Here is a 25,178-nt window from a genome sequence, read left to right as displayed (position 1 = left end):
AGGCTCAGAGAACTTAAAAGGTTTGTCTAGTCTGCCAAGAGCTAGAATAACGGGCCCTTTCTTCTGGAACCAATGCTCCTAAGCCTGATTCCGCGCTGCCTTCTACTCTGGGTAAGAGAAGCTTCTGAGGCAGATGGAAGGAAGCAGGGAGAAGTGCAAGAAGAGGTTCTTAGATATCGGAATACACCTTATCGTGTAAGGCTCACCTCTACACATAAAGTTTTTTCTTTCAAGTCAAAGAACGGGTGACACACTCTACCGGCCATCTTGGTTATGGCAATCCCAATCCTTTTTTTTTTTTTGCCTTCGGTGACGGACAACCAAGGAAATTAGGCAAAGCGGCCCTCCCCAGGGATCTGAAGGAGCGCCAGGGAAGCCCAGCGTCGCCCTCTAGCCGGCCGAGGTCCAGGACGCCGGCCCTCAGAGCGCGGCAGCTCGCGCGCTCGGCGCCCACCGGCAGGTCCGCGCGGCGGGAGGGGTTCGGAGGGACCCAGCCGGCCCCGCCCCGCCCCGCCCCCTTATTTAAATACGCGGCGCCGGCGGGCACGTCGAGCTCGCCGCGGACTCAAGATGGCGGCGTGTGGACGTGTACTGAGGATGTTCCGCTTGGCGGCGGCGCTGCCGCTGCTGCTGCTCGCGGCGGACGGCGCGCAGAAAATCCAGGGCCCGGGTGGCCACGGCCAGGGCCCGGGCCCGGGGAGCAACCTTCTTCCCCTCGGAGCGCAGCCGGGAGGCGGCGTGCTGCCGGGTCAGCTCCTGCTGCCTCAGTCATCTCAGTTGCAGCAGCAGCAGCAGCAGCAGCAGCAGCAGCAGCAGCCACCTCAGCAGCAGCAGCCTCAGCAGCAGCAGCAGCCGCCGTTCCCCGCGGGCGGGTCTCCGGTCCGGCGGGGCGGAGCAGGGCCCGGCGGGGCTGGCGGGGGCTGGAAGCTGGCGGAGGAAGAGTCCTGCCGGGAGGACGTGAGCCGCGTGTGTCCCAAGCACACCTGGAGCAACAACCTGGCGGTGCTGGAGTGCCTGCAGGACGTGCGAGAGGTGAGGCGCCGGGCGGGCAGGCCTGGCCGCCGCGGACGCCGGGCGGCCTGGACAGCCGCGGCCGCGCCTCTCGCTTCCTCTGCGCGGCCGCCCGCTCCCCGGCGCGCTCCGGGGAGGGGACCCCACCCCCAGCCCTCACTCGCTCCCGGGCGGGGGTCTGGGACGCCCACTCCGGCTCCCGGCCGCCGTCGGCCGAGGCCCAGAGCGAGTCTGTTTGCTCCGGTCTTTTGTGTGATGCTCTAAGCGCGGTGGCTCCTCGGTGAAGACCTGTGTAGGATTTTGCCACCCTTTTCGATTTGGGTAATTTGTAGCAGCTTTTTAAAACGTGAAAAATGGTTGGCGTACTTCAGCTGGTAAAGAATGCCCTGCTGTTTATTGGCAGTAGATAATGTTTGGACAGCTCGGGTTCTGTTCTGATGTGTATTGTAGTCTGCAGCCAGATTTACTGTCGTTACCCTATTCTTCTGTAATTCAAAAATTGCTGTTATTTACCAGCTGCTGAAACTAATATATGCTCTTCTTTTTTCCTTCACGTCTTTTGGTCAATTTGTAATAAATCCCAAGTGTAAGCTATTACTCCAAATGATTTAGAGTCCCAAAGCTTGAAAAGTCGAGGCAGCATTTGAGGCTGGACTGTGAGGTCTTTGCTTTCAGATCTTTTTTCCTGTCTGACTGTACCTCTTAATGCCTGGTTTGATGTTCTTTGATGCCATTCAGTTTAGTAACACAGAATTCTTCTCTATATTTAATGCTGCAGACGTTAAGTGCATTTTTGACAGTTATCAAAGTTTGGGAGCAAATCTGGTAGGGACACTTCCCCCCCCCCCACCTTTAAACATATAAAAGGCCCAAAAGTTGACAAGTAGAATGAAGCCACTGCTTGATACAGTTTTATTTGGAAAAGTTTTATCAGAATTGCCTAAGATGCTCATGGTCACAGGAATACCATTGGTTTGTACAAAAAGGCTAGTCTTGGCAGTTCCCCCTTCCCCCCCATCCCACTGTGATATTTGCCCTGGTAGTCCATACAGAGTAATTCACAAGAGGAAAAGATATACATGCTCAGGGGACAGAGAGAAAGGAAATTTCTAGAGCCACCAGAAATGTGGGGCCTTAGATGACTTATCTACAATTGGAAAATTAGGAAAATTAGAAAAAGAATCACTTGTTCTTTATTCTTCACCTACTCCTCTAGTCAGTACAGCTAAGATTCTTAACTGTGTCAGGCTTCTTGAAATTTTCTGTTTGGCCTTTGAGGATATAAAATACATGCTGTTCTCTCGAACTAGGATCATAATGTTGGGGACCAAACATTTGGTGAGTAGTTTGTAGCAGAAACAGGATGTTATTAGGGAAAGTGGCCCTTTCTAGGAGTACATCTTTCTTGACATGTATTAGGGACATGTGGATTCTGTCACTCACAGGAGCAGTGTTCCTTTGTCATGCTTGTAGATGTGTGTAGCAGCATATGTAATCCATAAATAACAGATTTGAGCACTTTTGGAGTCTGTTTAGTTAGGTAGATACTGTATTTCTTGCATTACTTCCTGTAAAAAACCTGGCCGGAAAGTGTAGTGCCTGTAGTTCCACCTTTGAGTATAAGACTCTCAGCAGGGATATTGTTTTGGTGACTACATTTTCCTTCCTTTATGGGGATGTTATTTAAACTCTTTGAAGGTAGTTACTAGGTCCTGCACTTCCTTTGTAGCTTTCCAGAGTACCTAATTCAGTGCCTAGACTCAGTAAATAGTGTTGACTGATTGAAAGTGAAGTAAACTAATGGCGTCTGTTTTATGGAAGAAAAGATGTCGTGTGAATTGAAGGAGGGGGCTTTTGGAGCGCAGAGTTTTTTCCCAAATTTCCAGTTGTTGTTGTTGTTGTTTTTTCTCCTATTTTATATACATAAAAATGGAAAGAATAGTACCATGAACAACTATATATATTCTTTAAGAGGTGGAGCTAGTTTTAAACTACTTTTTTTTTTTCCCTTTAAAGACAGCAAAAAGAAATTTTACTCCACTTAGAGAATTAGTTAAATCTATGCGTTTGAAAGCATATAAGAAGAAAGTGAACTAGCTAGGCACATTTGAAATGAAAGTATGGAACGTGTTTTGTATGTGCTTTTTGGTATGTAGGACTGTTTGATAGGAGCGCAGACATTTGTGCTTCTTTATTCCTTTGGATACTTATTTGGGGGAAGATTGTTCTCTGTGTTCTTGCTGTTAGTATTTCGAAGATGCAAAGCATATGACTATTTAAATGGTAGTGTGGTAAGCCACATTTTTATTTTGAAGTAGCATGGGTATATGGTATTAGGTTAAGTCTTAAGTTCAAATATTTTAAGGTTCCCTTTAGTGTTCAAAGTTATGTATTAATTCACTTACGGAATCTATTTGAAGGTATTTATGGATGGCATCACCGACTATCGATGCACATGAGTTTGGGTGAACTCCGGGAGTTGGTGATGGACAGGGAGGCCTGGTGTGCTGCTATTCATGGGGTCGCAATGTCGGACACGACTGAGTGACTGAACTGAACTGATAGTTACCTTTAAATAATTTCAGTGATACTTACAGTTTGTCTAATGCATGGTATGCCAGCAAATTAAAATTTTATGTGTAAACTATAAGTTAAACAGCATATAGACTAAGATTAGTTCACAACTTTTCAGTTTTTTTGGTTACTATTTTGAAGATACATGTTGTGGGGGATTTTTCTTTCTTTTTTTTAAACCCTCTCAGATGAGTCATGCCTTTTAAAAGGTCAAGTATACCCAATGGGCCTGCTGTTCCATAGTGGGTATATTAGCAGTAATGATGGAATAGTAGTCCTGGTTATGTGTGTATTTCTGTATGTAGTTAGCAGTAGTTCTAGTTAAAAGAATATATAACTAGTTCACATACATATACTTTCTAGTATAAGTAAAAGGAGAAATATACCCTGGGCTGTCCTGGCAGTTAGAGGAGAAGTAAAGCAAAGGAAGAGGAGGTACTGTTGTCTAGTTTAATGTTTGATAAAAAAGACATGCTTTATGTTGAGAGTAATTTTAAAATACTTTATATATTTTTGGCTGAAATGACAGAAGTTTCACATGGAGATGTTGATTCTTTAGAAGTTTATTAGTGATGTGCGTAGTTTTTCTTAGTTTTTCTTGTTAGATTTTTAAAAAAGAAACAAAAGCTTTCTAATACATGAACAGAAGTAGCGAGAATAGTTTGATGACTCCCAGCTTAAACTGTCCCCACTTTGTTTAATCCCAGGGCTTGGGAGAATGGCGTATTTTAAAGCAAGTCCCAGACACTATGTCATTTCATTTATAAATGCTTCAGTGTAAGTTTCTGATAAGGACTTAAAACAAGATAAAACCAGAACCTGATTGTTACTTTTTAGTATTTAGAAGTATTATGGTGACTTCCTTGGCTGTCTAGTGGTTAAGACTCCCTGCTCTTAATGCAGGAGGCACAGGTTTGATTCTTGGCTTGAGAACTGTGCCGCACAGCTTAGCCAATATAAAAGCATTATGAGTATTTCTTCTGAATTTCTTGGTATCAGTTTCAGGCTATACATTTTGACCACTTTCTATGCACAGAGTGAATGCTTTGTAAATATTTATTTAAGATGGACTATAATATATATTGAAGAGGAATTACATTACAAAGTGTAAACCTGCTTTGACTCATAGGTGAGCATTTTCTTTTTCTATTCGTAGTCTTTCTCTTAACTGTATCCTAAGATAGTAGGCCACAGTATCTGTATTATTTATCCTGTGAGGTGAGTAGTGTTATCTTATTCTCTTAGTTGAGAAGCAGACTCAGAGAGATGAAGTAACTTGTCCAGTGTTATATCCTGACCTAAGTGGTAAAGCTTGTATTCAGAAAATTCTCTCTGACTTCAAAGTTGTACGCTTTCTAATCTGCCATGGATGATTGCAGCTAGGAAAATTAGTATATGGCTGTTGAGAATGCCGGGGGTTCATAAATGGACACAAAGTGAGAAGAGTAGCCTGGAATTAGAATTCTCTTTTCCTCACTACCAAGAACAACTGGGTAGCAGCAGCCTCTTAGCATTGGAGTATTGTATAGATTTCTCAGGTGCACGGACCGACATCATGAGACAAAGCTAATTTAATACTAATCTGAGTCCATTACAAGTAGGGTTTCTGCTTCATGAAAAGATTTTCAGATTCCGTGTTACCTTCAGCACAATTTGTATAATGGAAGAATTTAAATGTATTCCCCTACTATTTGTATTGAATCAATGGAACACCACGAAGAGTAAATCAGGACTAGAGCTGGCACTGCTGTTAACTAATTGTAGGACTGTTTCTTCGTTCCATTCATGCAGCGACACTTTATGCTCTTTCTGTAGTGACTCATGTACCAGGCCCCTTCTCTCTCATCCCAGGCCCCTCCTCTAGGTTCTGGGTGATTACTGCATCCAGCCATCGGTTGTGAAAAGAGAAGATAAGAGGACTGCACTGGAGTTTTCCAAACTTGGACTGGGCTTGGAAGTGTGTGCGCGCTAAGCAGTCGTGTCTGACTTTGCAACCCACATAGACTGTAGCCTACCAGGCTCCTTTGTGGGATTTCCTGGGCAAGAATACTGGGGTGGGTTGCCTTTCTCTTCTCCAGGGGATCTTGCTGACCCAGCGATTGAACCCATGTCTCCTGTGTCTCCTGCATTGGCAGGCAAGTTCTTCACCACTGAGCCCCCAGGGAGAGCCAGTCATTTTACCACTGAGTCTCAGTTTCCTCACGTGTACAATTTAGTTTTCGAGATCCCCTTTTATTTGATCTATATGAATTGTTTCCTGTGTATTCTGTCTGTATGTATTTTATAGTTTGTAGAATTTATGTGTGTGCCATCTTGTTCATTCATGGGTGAAAATAGTGAAATGAATAATGCAAATAGCAATTAATCCAAACACTGTTTGACTTTAGGATATATTATGATTTTGTTTGAGCCAACATGGAATTGCCTCCTGTGCTGACTCTCAGTGGTTGGAAGCACTCTAACCACATAATCAAGGTGTTATTGATCTGTTATGCACTTACCATAGTGGAAGAGCACTAGTATTTTAAGATACCAGCATTGCTTACAGTTGGTTTGATAAATGGGATTGTGATCAGGAAACAGTTGTATAAGAGAGTGTTCATCACTGCATGTTACACGGGCAGTGAATCCTTTAGAGCAATGAAAAGAGCACAGAACTAGGATTTAGACTTGGATGGAGCCCAGCTCTGCTACTCTTGGCTTAAAAATCATACCACCGCTTTTCCGCCCGCTCTCCCCTCCCTGCCAGCGCCGCTCTGGCCGCACTGCGCTGGCTCTGAGCTCCGGGCTCCTGCTAAGCCAGCGCCGCTGTCACCTCCCTCCAGTCGCCATCATGATCATCTACCGGGACTTCATTAGCCATGACAAGATGTTCTCTGACATCTACAAGATCCGGGAGGTCGCAGACGGGCTATGTCTGGAGGTGGAGGGGAAGATGGTCAGTAGGACAGAGGGTAACATCGATGACTCGCTCATTGGTGGAAATGCCTCCGCTGAAGGCCCCGATGGCGAAGGTACCGAAAGCACAGTAATCACTGGTGTCGATATTGTCATGAACCATCGCTTGCAGGAAACCAGCTTCACAAAAGAAGCCTACAAGTAGTACATCAAAGATTACATGAAGTCAATCAAAGGGAAACTTGAAGAACAGAGACCAGAAAGAGTAAAACCTTTTATGACAGGGGCTGCAGAACAAATCAGGCACATCCTTGCTAATTTCAAAAACTATCAGTTCTTTATTGGTGAAAACATGAATCCAGATGGCATGGTTGCTCTGCTGGACTACCGTGAGGATGGTGTAACCCCATATATGATTTTCTTTAAGGATGGTTTAGAGATGGAAACATGTTAACAAAGTTGGCAGTTACTTTGGATCAATCACCTGTCGTCATAACTGGCTGGCCACTGCTTTTCATCCACACAACACCAGGACTTAGACAGATGGGACTGATGTCATCTCGAGCTCTTCATTTGTTTTGAACGTTGATTTATTTGGAGCGGAGGCATTGTTTTTGAGAAAACGCGTCATGTAGGTTGTCTAAAAATAAAACGCATTTAAACTCATTGGGGAAAAAAAAAAATCATACCACCACTTTTTTTTACCCTTAAGTAGGAACAACAGACTGGTTCCAAATAGGAAAAGGAGTACGTCAAGGCTGTATATTGTCACCCTGCTTATTTAACTTATATGCAGAGTACATCATGAGAAACGCTGGGCTGGAAGAAGCACAAGTTGGAATTTAAGATTGCTGGAAGAAATATCAATAACCTCAGATATGCAGATGACACCACCCTTATGGCAGAAAGTGAAGAGGAACTCAAAAGCCTCTTGATGAAAGTGAAAGACGAGAGTGAAAAAGTTGGCCTAAAGCTCAACATTCAGAAAATGAAGATCATGGCATCTGGTCCCATCACTTCATGGGAAATAGATGGAGAAACACTGGAAACAGTGTCAGACTTTACTTTTTTGGGCTCCAAAATCACTGCAGATGGTGACTGCAGCCATGAAATTAAAAGACGCTTACTCCTTGGAAGGAAAGTTATGACCAACCTAGATAGCATATTCAAAAGCAGAGACATTACTTTGCCAACAAAGGTTCGTCTAGTCAAGGCTATGGTTTTTCCAGTAGTCGTGTATGGATGTGAGAGTTGGACTGTGAAGAAAGCTGAGCACTGAAGAATTGATGCTTTTGAACTGTGGTGTTGGAGAAGACTCTTGAGAGTCCCTTGGACTGCAAGGAGATCCAACCAGTCCATTCTAAAGGAGATCAGTCCTGGGTGTTCATTGGAAGGAATGATGCTGAAGCTGAAACTCCAATACTTTGGCCACCTCATGTGAAGAGTTGACTCATTGGAAAACTCTGATGCTGGGAGGGATTGGGGGCAGGAGGAGAAGGGGACAACAGAGGATGAGATGGCTGGACGGCATCACCAACTTGATGGACATGAGTTTGAGTGAACTCCAGGAGTTGGTGATGGACAGGCAGGCCTGGCGTGCTGCGATTCATGGGATCGCAAGGAGTCGTATACGACTAAGCGACTGAACTGAACTGAGGGACAGTTAAGTAGTGATGGACAGGGCAAGAGGAGAAGGGGACAGCACAGGATGAGATGGTTGGATGGCATCACTGACTTGATGGACATGAGTTTGAGCAAGCTTGGGAGTTAGTTGGTGATGAACAGGGAGGTCTGGCATGCTGCAGTCCCATGGGGTTGCAAAGAGTCGGACACTACTGAGCGACTGGACTGAACTAAACTGAGGGACAGTTTAAGTGAACATATACATGAGTTCCTTTTTTTTTCTTCCAATTTTATTTTATTTTTGGTCCCACCACATGGCTTGCAGGATCTCAGTTCCCCAACCAGCGGGAACTTGGGCCATGATAGTGAAAGCGCCCAATTCTAATCACTAGATCACCAGGACACTCCCTACATGAGTTCTTGAATTTGATGTGCTAGTTATATTTTTCTTTTTTTACAGTAAACAAAATATATGACCATTGAAGTAGGCAATAATAACACATACCACTTAAAGTCATCTTGTTTCCACATATGGTACATGCTTTGGAAGACTGGATTATCACTTAGATCCTTTTAGCTTTGGTGATTCTGTCATCCGTAGGAATATGAGACATGTGCAAGGGAGTCAGAAGCACAGGTGAAAAGGAAAGATGCTTCGAGAAATTAAAGAGACTCTACTGACTCAAGTAGAGAGTGTGAGAATTTTTTGAGTCCAGATTATAAAGGGTCTTGCTTGCACCACTGTTTTTCAAGTAAAGCCCAGAAATGGGGTGTGTTTTTATCCCAACCTGAGATAAAAATATTCCTGCAGATAATTGAGTTGCTTGTAAAATAGCACAGTCACTTATGCAATGAACTTTTTAAGAAGTCTCTTGATAAGAATGCTTTCCCGTAAATAGGTGCTTAATAATTCATTGTTCTTTGGAAGAAAATAAAGAACAGTCCTGAGATGAGATGGTTCATTCTCTTTGTACATTTCTTCTAATGTGTTCAAAACAAATTTCATTAGCAACAATCCTCCCAGAAAATTTCTCCTGCTTATAGGAGAAATGTATTTTAAAGAGAAGCCGTTAAGATGACTTGTATAATGTGCAAAGTAATTTCTCTTCCTTCAGCAAACATTTACCGAATGCATACTATGTGCAACTCACTGTGCTTAGTGTTAAAAGCTACAAACACATGATAATAGTAGCATTTACCAAGGGATTTTGTTTGCCTTGTTCTAAGGGACAGGATGTTTTCTAGGTGTTATGTATCTCATTTAATCTTATGAAAAATGTATCATTAGGATTATTTCAGTGATTACTATTTTTTTAAATGAGGGAGCTGCCTCAGTGCCGGTAAATAGTGAAATTAAGATTTGAAAGCAAGTCTTGTCCAACTGTAAAATGGCTCATACCCCTCCCCCATCCCTGTGGTAGTCCTGCGTGATAGTCACCAGCTAAATGTAGCTACTGAGCAGTTGAAATAGGAGTAGTCTGAGTTGAGATGTGCTGTAAGTGTAAAATACACACTTGATTTTGAAGACTTTGCGCACATAGGAAAATAAACTATTTCAGTTTTTGTGGGGGGACGTGCTGCACACCCTGGGGGATCATAGTTTCCACACCCGGGATCAAACCCCGGCCCTCAGCAGTGAAAACGTGGAGTCCTAACCACTGGACCACCAGGGGAGTCTCATCTCTTTTTACATTGATTACTGTTCACATGAGAATATTCTGGGTATATTGAGTTAAAAACATTATTAAAGCCAGTTTCACTTTCTAATTTTCAATGTGACTACTAGAAGACATAACATATGTGGCTTCTATTATATTCCTATTGGGCAACACCAGCCTGGAAGAAGTAAAAGATATCTTTATTAAGACCATAATGCAAGTTATAAAGTAGTAAGTAGCATAAGAGAAGAATAAATTAAATTCTACGAGCATATGGTGGAGAAAATGATTGGGAGAATCCATATAAAGCCCGTCAGTGCTTCTCATTCTTAAATTGGTTGTTCATATCATGAAATTCTTAATTTAGCCACCTTAAAGTGCCTGCTGATCTGGTTAATGGATGGATGTCATCTTCCTCATGCTGAATTTATGAGTTGTCAGGGGTACAATAGCTCCTTCAGAGTGAGAGGAGCTAAACTCATAAAACTGGAAGTCAGTAAGTGACTCATCTGTATTTGGTTGAGTTAGATATATTTAAAACTTAAAAAGAATCTCAAGTGATGGTCCTCAGAACTGTGCCAGTACTTACCCTTGTATCTGCATTAAAATAGAGTGTGGAGAACAAGAAGTGTGGACTGGAATCTAAAAACAATGAATTAAGAGAACCAGGCATTTATTTTCACTCAGCTTTAATAATTTTACTGAAGTTAGAAAATTAGATCAGTTGCATGGTGCTTACAGTAACCTATAAATTTTCCTGTTGAAGGATTGAATAACATTATAACTATGTAGGGAGAGTCATAGTGAAAATGGGTACTGGATCTATATCCTTGTGAAATAGAACAAATTCTTTAAAACATTTTTGTGTTCCTTTAAAAACAAATAAAAAACATATGTGATGCATACTTTAAATCGTAAGATAAACAGTGAAGTGAAATATGTGAGAGAAATTAACCAGGGGAATGTATGTATGTTATAAATCAATTCAAATGCAGAATTACAAAAAAAAAGAATTAAAAAATCATGTTTAAAGAAAATGCTCTGATGTCTAGAAAGGTTTCATTGGTAATTTAACTTAGAAAGTCACGTACAGAACTTCCACAGTTCCTACGCCAGCCAAATCAGCTCCGTAATGTGATAAACAACACGAAGTGAATAAAAACTTTGAGAAGGAAAAGGGGATGATGTGGAGAGTTTTAATCAGGCAGAGTCCGCCATTTGTTAATTAACGGCCATCTACTGAGCGTACCTACTGCACGTGGAATAATTGGTCAGGGCCCTTCACCATGTGGCGCTCTTCATAGGAGAAGCTGGGGACTGAGTGGGAAGACTGGGTTCTGAAACTACAGTCCGGATTCAAATCCTCGCTCACCTAGCACCTACTGTGACCTTGGACAGATTTCTCTTCAACTTCCACTTTTCTTATCTGTAAAGTTGAGGTATAAAACCTACTTCCACAGGGTTATGATGAGAATGAAAAAAAACCTGAAATATTCATCCAACTGTACTTGCTCATCAGTGGTCCTTGGTTGTTGCAGATGACAGCCTTCAAGATACGGCTGTGTGCTCACTGTCTTAAGAGAGACGTGGACTGTCATGTGCCGTACCTTTTATATAATCCATCCAAGACTTCTTCGCAAAGGCTGTAGTTGAACTTACTTGAAGAGCAGTAAGGTCAAAACTTTAATGGAGTCTTTACCAGGTATTTAAAATGTATACAATTTGAGGTTGTGGAGGCAAAGGAGTGAATTCCTTGGGTGAAGGAATTCAGTTCTACCAAGTGTTCTTTCATTTTCTAGGCCTAAATGATGCCTAAATTTGGGATATATCGCCCATCAAGACAAAGGAAATCTCTGTTCTCTGATGTGAGAGGGGAAAAAAACATTCTATTCCTAAGACGGTACTGCTTAAAACATCCTCACTCTGTAGATTGGAATGACTAAATAGCTGTTTTATCAGCTGAGAAACAAAAGGCATTGATACTTATCTTTTTGCCCTTTGTAAGACCAGATAAATATAAAAATCGCATAAATTTTCCTGAAAGTTGGCAACTTTTCAGAGGGAAAGTAAAATGTAAAGACTTATAAATTGCTAAGGTGGGAACATTGGCTGGCCTGTGAAAGTCTATATTAAGGTATAAATACATAAGTTACTCATACATTAAAAACAGCACAAGGTATTTTCAGTATGTAAGCCTTCTTTCTGATGTTATTAGGTAGTAGAGTTAGTTGTGAATAGTTTAGAAATAGCTAGAATTCCACAAATCTCTTTTTAAAACGTATTTGCTAGATTAAGACGTGACTGACGTGTATAGATAAAAAACGTTTAGTGTGTAGAATTGCTGGTTTTCTTTTTTAAATCATTATAAGTTTCAAGAATTTATAAGGTTGTCTCTTGGTTTTCAACTTGAAAATATCATCTGATGCAGGAGAAATTAGCAGTGAAAGCAGAAGTCGGGAGATGGATATGGTTCCTTCCTCTTTAGGAAATAAATATGGTCTCAGGTTGCTTCTCTGTTCTCCAGCTCTGCTTCCCACTAGCTCCCTACGTTACAGTCTACTGTTTGCTACCCCTCCCCTGCCAAGTAGTTCATGACTTCCAGAGACTACCAAGTTACAGCTGTTGAGTTTACAAGCTTTTTATGTAAATATTGTTTGTTGACAAAGATTTTATATTCAATGATTTGAGTAGTTTCAGCCCCAGACTATTGCTCGTTATCTTTCCCTTTGCACAGCCCACTGTCCCTCCCCACTACCAGCTCTCCTTTAAGCATTGTTTTCTGGCTTGATTTTACTAGCAGATTGAACCATAAGAATTACTAATGTTTGAGATCAAACCCATCTGTCCTAAAGGAAATCAGTCCTGAGTATTCATTGGAAGGACTGATGCTGAAGTTCCAATACTTTGGCCACCTGATGCAAAGAACTAACTCATTGGAAAAGACCATGAGAACTGACTCATTGGAAAAAACCGCGATCCTGGGAAAGATTGAAGGCAGGAGGAGAAGGGAACGAGAGGATGAGCTGGTTGGATGGCATCACTGACTCGAAGGACGTGAGTTTGAGCGAGCTCTGGGAGTTAGCAATGAACAGGAAGGCCTGGCTGCTGCAGTCCATGGGGTCACAGAGTTGGACATAACTGAGTGACTGAACTGAACCAATCATATTTGATTTATAAAAAGCAGCTTCATATGGTTCAATCAGTTGTTCCTCCTTGTTCAGATTTTGAGTCAGTAGTATCTGCTTCTGTGGCAATTGGAGAAGGCAATGGCACCCCACTCTAGTACTCTTACCTGGAAAATCCCATGGACGGAGGAGCTGTGGCAATATTCATTGTTTCCTTTTGTATCATCTTAAAGTATTGTGTTAGTCAGTGGTGTCTGGCTCTTTGCAACCCCATGGACTGTAGCCTGCCAGGCTCCTCAGTCCATGGGATTCTCCAGGCAAGAATACTGGAGTGGGTAGCCATTCCCTTCTCCAGGGGATCTTCACAACCCAGGGATCAAACCAGGTCTCCTGCATTGTGGGCGGATTCTTTACCATGTGAGCCATCGGGGAAGTCCATCATCTTAATATCAAGAGTTAAAAGCAAGGGGATAGGAGAAATTTAGACATTTTGGTGTAGGACTTTGACCTGGGGAGTCTTCCTGAAATTGTTTTCCCCAGCTTCTCTTTGGGTTTATCTGCCCCTAAGGTTAAAAGAAGGGAACCAGTGTAGATTGTTTTATACTTTTACTCATTTATTTGTGAAATATTTACTGAGCACTCACTGTATGGGTTAATTAATAAATAGCATGATTTTTTGGCATTTAGAAAATGTGACTTGAGGGTTTTGTTTGTTAAAAAATAACGTATTCTGAAAAACTTTTCTTAATTCTCTCACAACAGGGGAGATGTGGAACTAGGTATAAATGTCAGAGGACTCACCAAATAACATTTACTTTTAAAAAACTGAATTACTTTGAGTTGAGTTGTGGTCTAACATTTAGTTTATGGAATGCTTGTAATCTCATTTGGAGCTCTTGATAATGGTATGCAGTGGATAGGACAGATACCTGCCTTATTTTATAGACAGAAATACCACAAGAATCAGATGGGTTGTGATTTGCCCAAGTCATGTAAATATTAAGATATGGAACTTGGACTTGCCAACTCTTTGGAAGTTTTAAATTTTAAAATCCAAGTCTTTTAAAACTTAAAATCTTTTGTTGTTGTTGTGTATTACCACATTGTTCTGATAATTTTCACATTTACATAAATGCTATATTTTAATATTTTTAAAAGTATTTTTATAGCCCATTTAAATTTAAATATGCCAAGGAATATTTGAAAACATACTATGTGCTCCTATTCCTCAAATCGTTTTTCTATTTCTCCTCTCCTGGGCACTAATCTTACATAGATTAAAGTGATTAAATTGCTTGCTGTCATCTCAATCATGAGGCTCTGTTCTTCACCTTCCTCTCCCCACCAGCAATGTGATTGGGGTTTTCCCCCCTGTCTTTCATTTTGCATTATTACTATTGCTGTATTTTTTAGGTTTATAGATCTTTTCTTCTGTGGTTGTCAGTCTGCTATCAGTGGCAACTGTCCAGTGTATCTTTTATTTTAGATAGTCTAGTTTCGCCTGGAAAATCCCAAGGACAGAGGAGCCTGGTGGGCTGCAGTCCATGGGATTGCTAAGAGTCGAACACAACTGAGCGACTTCACTTTCACTTTTCACTTTCATGCATTGGAGAAGGAAATGGCAACCCACTCCAGTGATCTTGCCTGGAGAATCCCAGGGATGGGGGAGCCTGGTGGGCTGCACTCTATGGGGTCGCAGAGAGTCGGACACGACTGAAGTGACTTAGCAGCAGTAGCAGCAGTTTCATCTGTAGGAAGTTTGATATGGATCTGAAATATACCATTTCTATCTTCCTTGTGTTCATATTTTCCTTTACGACCTTGAATGCTTTTTGTAACAGCTGTTTTAAGGTCCTTACCTGTTCATCCCGTCATCGGTCATTTCTTGGTCTTTTTCTACTGATGAGTTTTTCTTCTCGTGTTCACATTTCTACTTCTTTGCCTGCATGGTGTTTTTTCTTTTTGGCTGGGTGTTGGTCATTGTGTGTTTTTACATCTCTGCTGCATTTTGTTGAATTCCTAAAGAGTGTTGGCTTTTGTCTGGCACACAGGTTACATGCAGATCAGTTTGATCCTTTTGAGACTTTTAAACTTTGTTAGGGCAAGTCCAGAGCAGCCTTTAGCCTAGGCCTAATTTGATCTGCTAATGAGCTGCAACTCTCCTCAGTTTCCCAGCTTTTGTGAGGTTTCTCCTCCCTGGCTGGTGGGAATGCGCTCCCTGCCCTGTGTGAGCTTCGAGAATTCTTTGGCACCTTGACTTCTCAGTGTCTCATTTCCCACTGCAGGTGCATAGGATACAACTTGACTCAGGAGATCCTGTTGACATTCTCCTTGGCTCTTTGGACAGCTGTCCTGTCCGTTACCCACTCTGTCTTGCAAATTTTGGCCACCTTGGAGCCCCTGCACTTTGACCTCTCTGCTCATCAAGTACCCGGAGTCTGCTTGGGTTCCCCCTCCCTGTGCTGCCCCCTGGAAACCCCTTCCTGGCAGTAAGCTGGGTAACCGGCAGGCTCACGGTGTTTCCCTTCTCTCAGGCATTTTAGGCTTATGCTGCCTGTTGGCCAGTGACTGAAATTTATTTCATATATTGTGCCTGAGTGAGTGAGTGAGTGAAGTCGCTCAGTCGTGTCTGACTCTTTGCGACCCCATGGACTGTAGCTTACCAGGTTTCTCCGTCCATGGGATTCTCCAGGCAAGAATACTGGAGTGGGTTACCATTTCCTTCTCCAGGGGATCTTCCCGACCCAGGGATCGAACCTGGGTCTCCCACATTGGAGGCAGACGCTTTAACCTCTGAGCCACCTAGTTGTTAATTACTACGATGGCATTTTCTGTGGTAATTAATCCTTCATGAGCTGGAGTAGAAATCACCATCCCTTGAGTTTTAACTTATGACATATCAAAGGGAAATTAGGAGAATTTGTTAGAAAAGGAGATTAAGAATTATTTATTATATTGCAAATGTATCTTTTGACAATTTTGCTTCTGAAAATTAATACATAACAGTATGGTCAATGTGTAAGAGGTATTAAATTGAAGCTTTTTTTTTTTTTCGTAATAGCAAATAATTGGAAGCAACCTCAATTGGAAGCAACCTAACACCCTTCAATAAAGGAGTGATTAAATAAATTACTGTGCATCATTACAATGAACTATTGTATTGCTGTGGAAAAGAAGCTCCTTATGTCATGTATGGAAAGATCTCCAAGATCTGTTAGTAAATTAGGAAAGTAAAGTTATTGCTTGGTATAGTATACTACCGTTTTTGTAATCAAATAGGAAAAATAAGAATAAAAGTATTTATCCATATTTGCTTGTATTTGCATTAGAATGCTCCAGAAGGATACAGAAGAAATTAGGGCTAATGGAGGATAAAAATAGGTGGGAAACTTTCCATTGTATTTATTTATTTTTTATTCTTTTATATTTTTAATTTATTTTTAGCTATGTGATGTGATTTTTAGGATCTTAGTTCCCCCACCAGGGACTGAACCCAGGCTCATGGCAGTGGAAGTGCCAAGTCCTAACTATTGGACCACCAGGGAATTCCCTATACTTTTGATTTTTTAAAAAATATTTGAGCTATTATGTATATGTTACCTGTTTAATTTTTTTAAATTTTTAATTAAGATAAAGTTATATTTTTCCATTACTTATGTTGATGAAACTACCTTAAATGAGAGTTCCACAGGTATAATTTCATTTTGTGTCAAGGTCAGCTTGTTTGTAACTGGGTTGAGCCAAACCTTTTACCAACTTAGAAGATAAAAGATTTCCTTAATACATTGTTTAGGGCAAAACTAACTGCCATTATGCCAAACCCCAAAATACAGTGGCTTAACACAAGAGAGGTTGTAAAGACTTGCTGGCAGCTGGTGATCTGGAGACCCTGGTTCCTCCCCATCTGTGGTTGCATTTCCTGGGGCTGTGGAGCCTTCTACCTGCAGGCGGACAAGAGAGTTAGCCACCCTGGCCTGCTGCTTTTTTTTTAACTCCTTATTACCCTTCCTTTCTTGTAATTCACACACCATAGAATTCACCCTTTCAAACACAAGTTCTTAAAAGCCCTGGCCTCAGTCAGTCTGGTGAGAACGGCTCACGTGCGGCACCTGGACACACAGGAGACTGGGGGAGGCACTCCTGTGACCGTCCCCAGACGGCTGGCGAGTTCCGTCAGTTGTCTGGGCAAGTCAGGTCAGGTTCATTTGCCAGCCTGTGATTTGTCATACCAAAGCGGTTCTGTTCCTTCCCATTTTCTCCAGGAAAGGTGAAAGTTGTTGATGAACAGTCAGATTTTTCTTTGCTGTGCTCTGCTGCTGCTGCTGCTGCTAAGTCGCTTCAGTCGTGTCCGACTCTCTGTGACCCCATAGATACCAACCCACCAGGCTCCCCCGTCCCTGGGATTCTCCAGGCAAGAACATTGGAGTGGGTTGCCATTTCCTTCTCCAGTGCATGAAAGTAAAAAGTGAAAGTGAAGTCGCTCAGTCATGTCGCGAAACCCATGGACTGCAGCCTACCAGGCTCCTTTGTCCATGGGATTTTCCAGGCAAGAGTGCTGGAGTGGGGTGCCATTGCCTAAATGTGTGGAAATACTTCCTTGTGATCAGTTTCTAGTGTTACAGTCTCTTTGATTTAAACTATGGAAGCAGTTTCAGCCTTGTGTAGTGATCTCACTTCCAGTTTTATACTTGGTAACAGTCAGGACCTTGTGTGCTGTTCCTGGTGTTAAGCCCCAAGCCCTAAGTTAATGGAACAGTCTCCCCTCTTCCCTCCTTTATTTCTGGTGCTGTAGTTCTTAATCCTCCCTCCCTCCTTTTCCTGGCACCTAGGGGATTCCTCTTTCTCCTGAGTTCATCTATGCCTTTAAAAGAACTTCGTGTTTACTGTCAAAGGCTTTTCAAGTTCTGAACGTACATGTATTTCTAGAACCTGAAGTTCATGACTTTTGAGGCAGCTCATTCTTTGGGTAACTGACTTTGTTCAAAAGGGACAAGGAAATAGACTAACATTTATTGGGCAACTGCTGTGTGCTTGTTACTTAATCACCACTGTTACTGTAAGAGGTGATTTATCCAAACACACAGAAGCTTTTTTAAAAACTCATACGTTGATCACTCATACTCAACCACTAAAGTTTTACCATTAACATTTTTACTATATTTGTTTTATCACATAAATCTTTTATACATTTTCTGTAAGCTGTATGAAAAAATTGTATTCCATGTCAGTTTTAATTCATAGCTTTTCTTGTGCTTAATAAAAACAAAACACTCTCCTACTGCCAGAACTTTAAAAAGAAAAATAAATGAAAACTTGTATCTTAGTTAAAAGCAACTGCATTTATTTTGTATTAGTCTTTTTTCCCCCCCTCCTCAAAGAGTTTGGGAAAACCAGTGTCTTTCTGAAGGAGGTCTGCTCATTCTGCTGTGATGAGCCAAAATCCTTAGACTTTTCTTTTTTCCCTCAGTTTCTAAAGATGTTATTTTCACAGTCATCTTTTTCTAGATCTGGCCTTTCCGTTATTGTATCCGTTTATGTTACGGAAAAGGAATTGTAGGATTCAAGGTATACCTCGCCTGGAAAATTGAGCTTGACAAGTGCTGAAACTTTTGCTATTTTCCTGAGAGTTTAACAATGCCTTGTAATGGTGGTTTATACATTATTTTGAGACAATAGTAAATTCACTCTTTAGATTAACTAGAACATAGCAAGTAGAGTGTAGCAGAAGTGCAGATTATTGGTTCCCCTTGTTAGGTAGTTAGAATAGGAAACAGGAGTCCAAAATGGCGGTGGCTAAAAGACAAGGAAGGGAAAAACCCGTGAAAATAGAACAAAGGAAGGTCAAAGGAAGGTCCGAGGACCGGAGTGAGGACTTAAGGTAGAACAAATGGCACTCCTGGCTAGCCCGATTTGCATAGGGAAGGCCCAGGGGGAGGGAAACATATAAAAAGAGGAGCCAAAGGGCTCGCTTTCTCCCGCGCGCTGGCGCGCTCCTCCACTCTCTTTTCTTCGCGTCTTTGGGTCGGCATACCCTCACGCTTCAAGGATGGATTCTTTAAAATGGAGCTGTAACACTGATTTGTCTAAGAGCTATAACACAGTTTGTCCAAGACCCGAGAGCTGTGACGTGCGGAAGGCTTTAAGACACAACCGAGGAGGATACACTCACTGGACACTCTAGTGTTCTCCGTCATCCAAAATAGTTGTTTAGTAACTTAGTTATAATAATAATAGCCTGTATAGGAAGTTGTTAACCTTTTGATATGTCTATGTTTAGTTTACTTTTCAAAAAATTCCATTATCTTGTTTCTCTATTGGATGATTTGGTGATGATTCTTTTGTGATGATAAGTCCATTCTGTGGGCATGCTGAAGTCTAGAGATGGGTTTATTCTTGCTGTGCATTGCCTTTGTTTCCTGGACTTGGAGGATGGCTGGTGTCTTCCCTACCAGCAAATTGAAAAATTGCTGAGCAAACACTTAAACTTACTCATTTGAAATGGACTCTTAATATCCAGTTCTGTGTGCCATGCAACCTAGTTTGGAGAGTTGGTGCTTGTTCAGGCTGATGCAAGGCTTCAGTTTCCTTAACTGTAGAGATTGAGCAGTTGTGAGACAGGCTTGAGGCGGTCTGGGTCTGCGAGCACGCTAAGGAACGCTGCTGATCTGGGTGTCCTGTGGCAGTCGGCAGATTACCTGATGTCAGGTTAGTGTCACAGGGAAGAGTTGTGGCTCTTTAATTCAAGGTTTAGAACAGTTTATGAACAAGTATTTAAACGTTTTTAGATAATTTGAAAGCATTCCCATTAACATGTGAATAGTTAATTTGATATTTGTATGTAAAGTTGGATTAGTTTTGATATTTTGGGTTAGGCTTTATAGGCTGCTTTTTATGTTAATAATAAACTTCATAATGGAAACCTGCTGTTAGGCACCTTCACCATTTAACTTAGCTTGAGTCCTTGACCTCTGTATTTACTTTAAACCTTTATCTTGGGTGATTACTCAGCACCATTTTTAAACAGGGTCTTTGTTTATACCACCGTGTCATTTTACACTCTACTCCCTCGTTTAGTTTTGACCAAATTGCCTAATGTCTCTGGATACAATACTGGAGGTAAAACACAGAACAGTTGGAGTCCTTGTTTAAATTCCTTTTGAAAAACCAGTTTGAAATCCTTTTTGAAAATTCGTGGTAAGGTGGGAGAGGGATAAATTACAAATTTGATATTAACCGATATATATTACTGTATATAAAATAAACAGCAAGGAACTACTGTAAAGCACAGGGAACTATCTTTAGTGCCTTGTAATAACCTATAAATGGAAAAGAATCTGAAAAAATATATATATATAACTGGATCAATTTGCTGTACACCTGAAACATTGTAATCATCTGTACTTCAGTTTTAAAAGTTGTGGTAAAAGTCTTACTCTCTTTTCTTGAGTTTAGATGTGGTGTGAGGACAGGACTATTTTATAAAGTTGAGGGAGTGTTACTGCTAAGATTTTTTTTTAATTGCATTTAATCATGAGCTGAGGTCTGCTTAATTCTCCATAAGCACTGTATTTAGCAAGACAATTTGATAGCCTTCCCTTTCCTCCAAGACTCGGGTCCCATTTATTTGTGGTTTTCTAGCAGTGAGGTACCTGTCTGCCTATTTGCCCACCTGTCTGTGCTTTTTCTTTCCTTTCCTTTTTTTTAAAAAAAAAAATTAGTTATTTTTTAATTGATGGATAATTGCTTTACAGAGTTTTGTTGTTTTCTGTCAAATATCAACATAAATTAGCCATAGGTATACATATATGCTTTATTTTTAAGATATTGATTCATTAGTGACTTATTTGACTGTGTAGGGTCTTAGTTGTGGCACGAAGGGACTTTAGTTGCAGCATGCAAACTCCTGGTTGTGGTGTGGGATCCAATTCCCTGACCAGGGATCAAACCGGGGCCTCTGCATTGGGAACGCAAAGTTATTAGCCACTGGACCACTGGAGAAGTCCTTTCTTTTCCTTTTTAATGTTTTAAGAATAGTTTAAAAATAATTAGCAATTTGTGGGACTTCCTTGGTGGCCCAGTGGTTAAGAATCCGCCTTCCAGTGCAGGGGATGCTGATTTGATTCCTGGCCAGGGAACTAGGATCCCACATGTCTTGAGCAACTAAGTCTGAGTACAGTGACTACTGAGCCCACACTGTCACAACTAGAGAAGCCTGCACCCGCAAGAAGACCCAGTGCAGCCAGAAAGAAATAGTTTTTAAAATAATTAGCAATTTGTCATTCCATAAGGCCAGGTATTCTGAATTTATGTTTTCAATTGTTATGATCACCTTTAAAAACCAAATATCCTGAAATTGTTGTTAGAAGGCATTAATTGGCATATGTATGAAGTATAAGATAAAATGTGAGATTATTAATAACAGGGACAAGCATTTCTTAAAATTATCCTTTCAATTAGAAGTGAAGTCTTTAGAGTGTTTCATTTCACTTCAGTCACACATTCATGTCCGACTCTTTGCGACCCCATGGTCTGCAGTACGCAGGCTTCCCTGTCCATCACCAGTGTCCATCCAGTCAGTGATGCCATCCAGCCATCTCATCCTCTGTCGTCCCCTCCTCCCCCTGCCTTCAATCTTTCCCAGCATCAAGGTCTTTTCCAGTGAGTCAGTTCTTCGCATCAGGTGGCCAAATTATTGGAGCTTCAGCATCAGTCCTTCCAGTGAATATTCAGGACTGATTTCCTTTAAGATTGGCTGGTTGGATCTCCTTGCAGTTCAAGGGACTCTCAAGAGTCTTCTCCAACATTTTTATCTTATTACTGTTGTTGTTAGATAGTCCTTGTAATGAAGTGAATTTGATTCAATTCTGGTCAGTTGTAGCAGACAACATTTCTTCTGTATCCTCTTGAGAAAAAGGCTCACCTTCTTTAGTCCTTTGCTTGATCAGTTCTTCCTTAGAAAGATACCCATGTTTGCTGCCGCTGCTGCTAAGTCGCTTCAGTCATGTCCGACTCTGTGCGACCCCATAGACGGCAGCCCACCAGGCTCCACCGTCCCTGGGATTCTCAAGGCAAGAACACTGGAGTGGGTTGCCATTTCCTTCTCCGATGCATGAAAGTGAAAAGCCAAAGTGAAGTCGCTCAGTCGTGTCTGACTCTTAGCGACCTCATGGACTGCAGCCCACCAGGCTCCTCTGTCCATGGGATTCTCCAGGCAAGAGTACTGGAGTGGGGTGCCATTGCCTTCTCCGAAACCCATGTTTAGCTGGATCTAATACCTCAAAAGCATGAAGAAGGATATCTTCCAAAATTGGTCTGTGTCTTTTATCAAGTCATCACTTCGGTCATCACTGAAATGATGAAAGATGACTTTGGTCATCACTGAAAGAAAAATTTCAAATTGAATGTAACCAGTGAGGGTTCTTCTTGCATCTCTGTCTTCAGATTGGGTAGCTGTCCTTCACCAGGGGCAGCATCATAATGACTTGATACTTGTTCCGCTCTCTCTGTACCTTCCCTGTGTTCCCAACTCGTTCAGTCTGGTGTTCCCGACTTGTTCGGTCTATGCTTTTTCTGATTCAAGGGTATTCTAATAATGCCGTTTTTCAGTTCAGGAAGTTCTTTGTATTGATACATTCATAAAGCTCTGCAGGCATCAGATTAAATCACTTAGAAGTGTTAGAAGTTTTGAAAATAAAGAATCTTGAAAGTTTGTTAATATTTCATTCTTTGTGGCTCTTGCTATAAATGATGTGAATAATCTGACTTGTACTTACCATTAGAAAACCCAGTTTAAATAATTGGACCTAAATAAGAAGAGAAACTAAGGCACTTTCTTGTATTACATAATATACTATTTCATAAAGATTTGAGTATCATATCATAGCATATTATGGTTGAATTTTTTTCTTATTTTTAGGTACATGTTTTGTAAATTTTGTTTTGTACAGAAACTGTCCCTTGAAAAAGAAACTTGAAGTTTCTTAATGGGGTATATGATTTTAACATTTTTTTCCTAATGTTGAACCAGAGTTTATTTGTTATTTTGGGTGGCTAAATTTACTTGCTGTAATTTTATTTAAAACTTCTGAATCTGTGAGCGAGCATTAGAATTTAAGGACAAATATATAAAATGCAACTGCCTGAAATTCTAATTAGTAAAAATGTTACAAATAATAGTATTAATCATACCTTGTAGGAAACATCCTAAGAGTTTGTAAATGTATTGCCAACAAAACTTGGTTAATGTTTGGCATTTGTGATGCAATTAATAGTAACATTTTCAAGGTAATATTATTGGTGGAGGTCTGCAAGGAATTTAGAATGAAGAATTAGTCAATGTTTTTCAGAGCCATGGCCAGTGAGAAGGTTGCCCCGAGCAACTGACATTATTTGTTCTTGGCATTTTGAGCTCTTTAGTGAAATGTCTGCATTAGCTTAGATTTGTTTTTGAGGAAAGTAGGAAGTCATTGAAGATTCTTGGGTAGAGAATAAAATAGTTAAGGAAATTATTTTTGTGAATGTGGATTAAAGTAAGGAAGATCTGAGAGAGCTCATTGACTAAATTGTGTTTATCGTTAAACTGTGAACCACAGTGGACTAGTAGCAGTGGAGATAGCAATGGGATTGAAGGGAGACTCATTACTTAGGAGAAATTGAGAGTGCTTTTGTTCATTCATTTGCCAGACTTTGGATAACCGTTATTTACTTCATGTCTGAAATTTAATGGTAGGTGCTGGGAACATGGGGATTATTATATAGCTCACCTCCCATTCTTGAAAGGCATGGTCCTTGTTCTCATGGGGCTTACTGTCTAGTGGAGGAGATAGCCATTAAAGAATCACAAAATAAATGGAAAATTATAGGTAAGATAAAAAACTTTGAAAGAGATCTATATGTATATATCGCCAATCAGAGAATTTGGAAATATTTTCCTGAGAAAATGACGACTGAGCTGCAGAAACAGTAGATTTAACCAAGTGAAGAGAGGTTAAAGTCTTAACTGTTAGGGTCCCTCCAAAAGAACGTAATTCTTAGCTGGTGGTGTTGAATTTGAAATGACAGGCAGGCATTTCAAGCAATTTCCAGTAAGAGGGTGTAAATTTGGAAATACATCTTGAGCTGAATCTAAATTTTAGTTACTCGGTTTAAAAAAGCTATAGTTGGAGGTATGAAAATGGTTGAGCCCTCTTAAAGAATGTGTAAATAGAGTATGATTCCAAGGACTGAGCCCTGGGGAATGCTCACAATTGAGGGTTGGGAAGAGGCTTGTTGAGAGAATTAGAGGGAACAGGAGGAATGGTTGAAAGTTAAAAGAAGATTTAGAAGAGTTTTTAATTGTGGAAGCCAAGGAGGAAAATTTTAGTTGTGGGAACCGAGGAAAGGGACATTTCAAAGGGTAAATAGAAGAACACAGTTAAGATTTAATGATTGAGAAAAGAGCATTGGGTTTTTTGTAAAGCAGAGATAAGATTTGGTAGAACCCGGATTTGGACTATCTGAAACTATTAGTCTATTTCAGAAGCTTGATAGTGACAGGAGGTGAGAGTATCTGGAAGAGAGGGCATCTCACTTAAAGATTTTTCAGGGTTAAGGAAATTCTTTTGAGTTTAAAGGCAAAGAGAAAGGAACCAGTAGAAGGTGAAAGAAGGAGATGCTGGTGAGGAAAACGGTGACTATAAATGCTCGTGAAGAAAGAAAGGAGGAGGAGAATCAAACCAATTTGGTGTCAGAAAACATGATTTGTAATTTTTCTGAGAACTTAAAGGCTATATATAACTCTGAATTTCACAGACCTTACCAGTTACCAGGAAAGTTCCTATTTTAGGTTTAACTTATGCCTCACAGAGTAAAGGTTATTTTGCTTTTCTTCTTTTTTCCTTCTGCAGAACTGTTTCCTTCTTAAGTTAAATTTCAGTGAAAGTAGATAGAGATGTTATCCCTACTGTCCAAAATACTTATGTCGTCACTTACTGAATAGTCATCATGTTGTTTAGTATTGCAAGGTAAATTTGAGGTGGAGCCAAACACCGGGGGCTTTGTGCCCCACAAATAATGTTTAGTAAACCTGTGTTGCCTATAGGAGAGGAGACAAACAGTGGTATATATGCCGTTCTGGAATCGATCCAGAACAGTTGGGAAAAACACCATAAGTAGCTTCTGTAAAGAAGAATTATAGCTTTAGGAATACAGAATGTCAGGACCGCAAAGACTGAGCCTTCTCTGTTGATCTAGAAGTGTCTCGGTCCATCGTGCAGTGCCAGAGTTCTGTCGGGGTGTCACCTGACTGTGT

At 40.9% G+C, this 25,178-nt stretch overlaps 1 protein-coding gene, 1 long non-coding RNA gene and 1 pseudogene across 2 annotated transcripts in view; all 3 read left to right on the top strand.

Moving 5' to 3' along the window:
• Positions 1–552: 552 nt before the first annotated feature.
• The window catches only part of GLG1 (golgi glycoprotein 1), a 127,739-nt gene continuing 103,113 nt past the window's right edge, over positions 553–25,178 (top strand). Inside the window, exon 1 of the mRNA XM_061386712.1 lies at positions 553–1,032. Coding sequence (XP_061242696.1) covers positions 571–1,032 — 462 coding nt within the window. The 5' untranslated portion in view covers positions 553–570. The remainder of the gene's footprint in view (positions 1,033–25,178) is intronic.
• Positions 6,245–7,106, top strand: LOC133229949 (translationally-controlled tumor protein-like; annotated as a pseudogene).
• The window catches only part of LOC133229950 (uncharacterized), a 51,444-nt gene continuing 45,217 nt past the window's right edge, over positions 18,952–25,178 (top strand). Inside the window, exon 1 of the long non-coding RNA XR_009730676.1 lies at positions 18,952–25,178. This exon is cut by the window's right edge and continues 25,173 nt beyond it. This is a non-coding gene — a long non-coding RNA (uncharacterized LOC133229950).

The sequence above is a fragment of the Bos javanicus genome, chromosome 18, assembly GCF_032452875.1.
Source record: "Bos javanicus breed banteng chromosome 18, ARS-OSU_banteng_1.0, whole genome shotgun sequence".
Classification (NCBI taxonomy): domain Eukaryota; kingdom Metazoa; phylum Chordata; class Mammalia; order Artiodactyla; family Bovidae; genus Bos; species Bos javanicus.
Note: the sequence above shows the minus strand (reverse complement) of the source record. Positions and strands in the feature narration are given on the sequence as shown.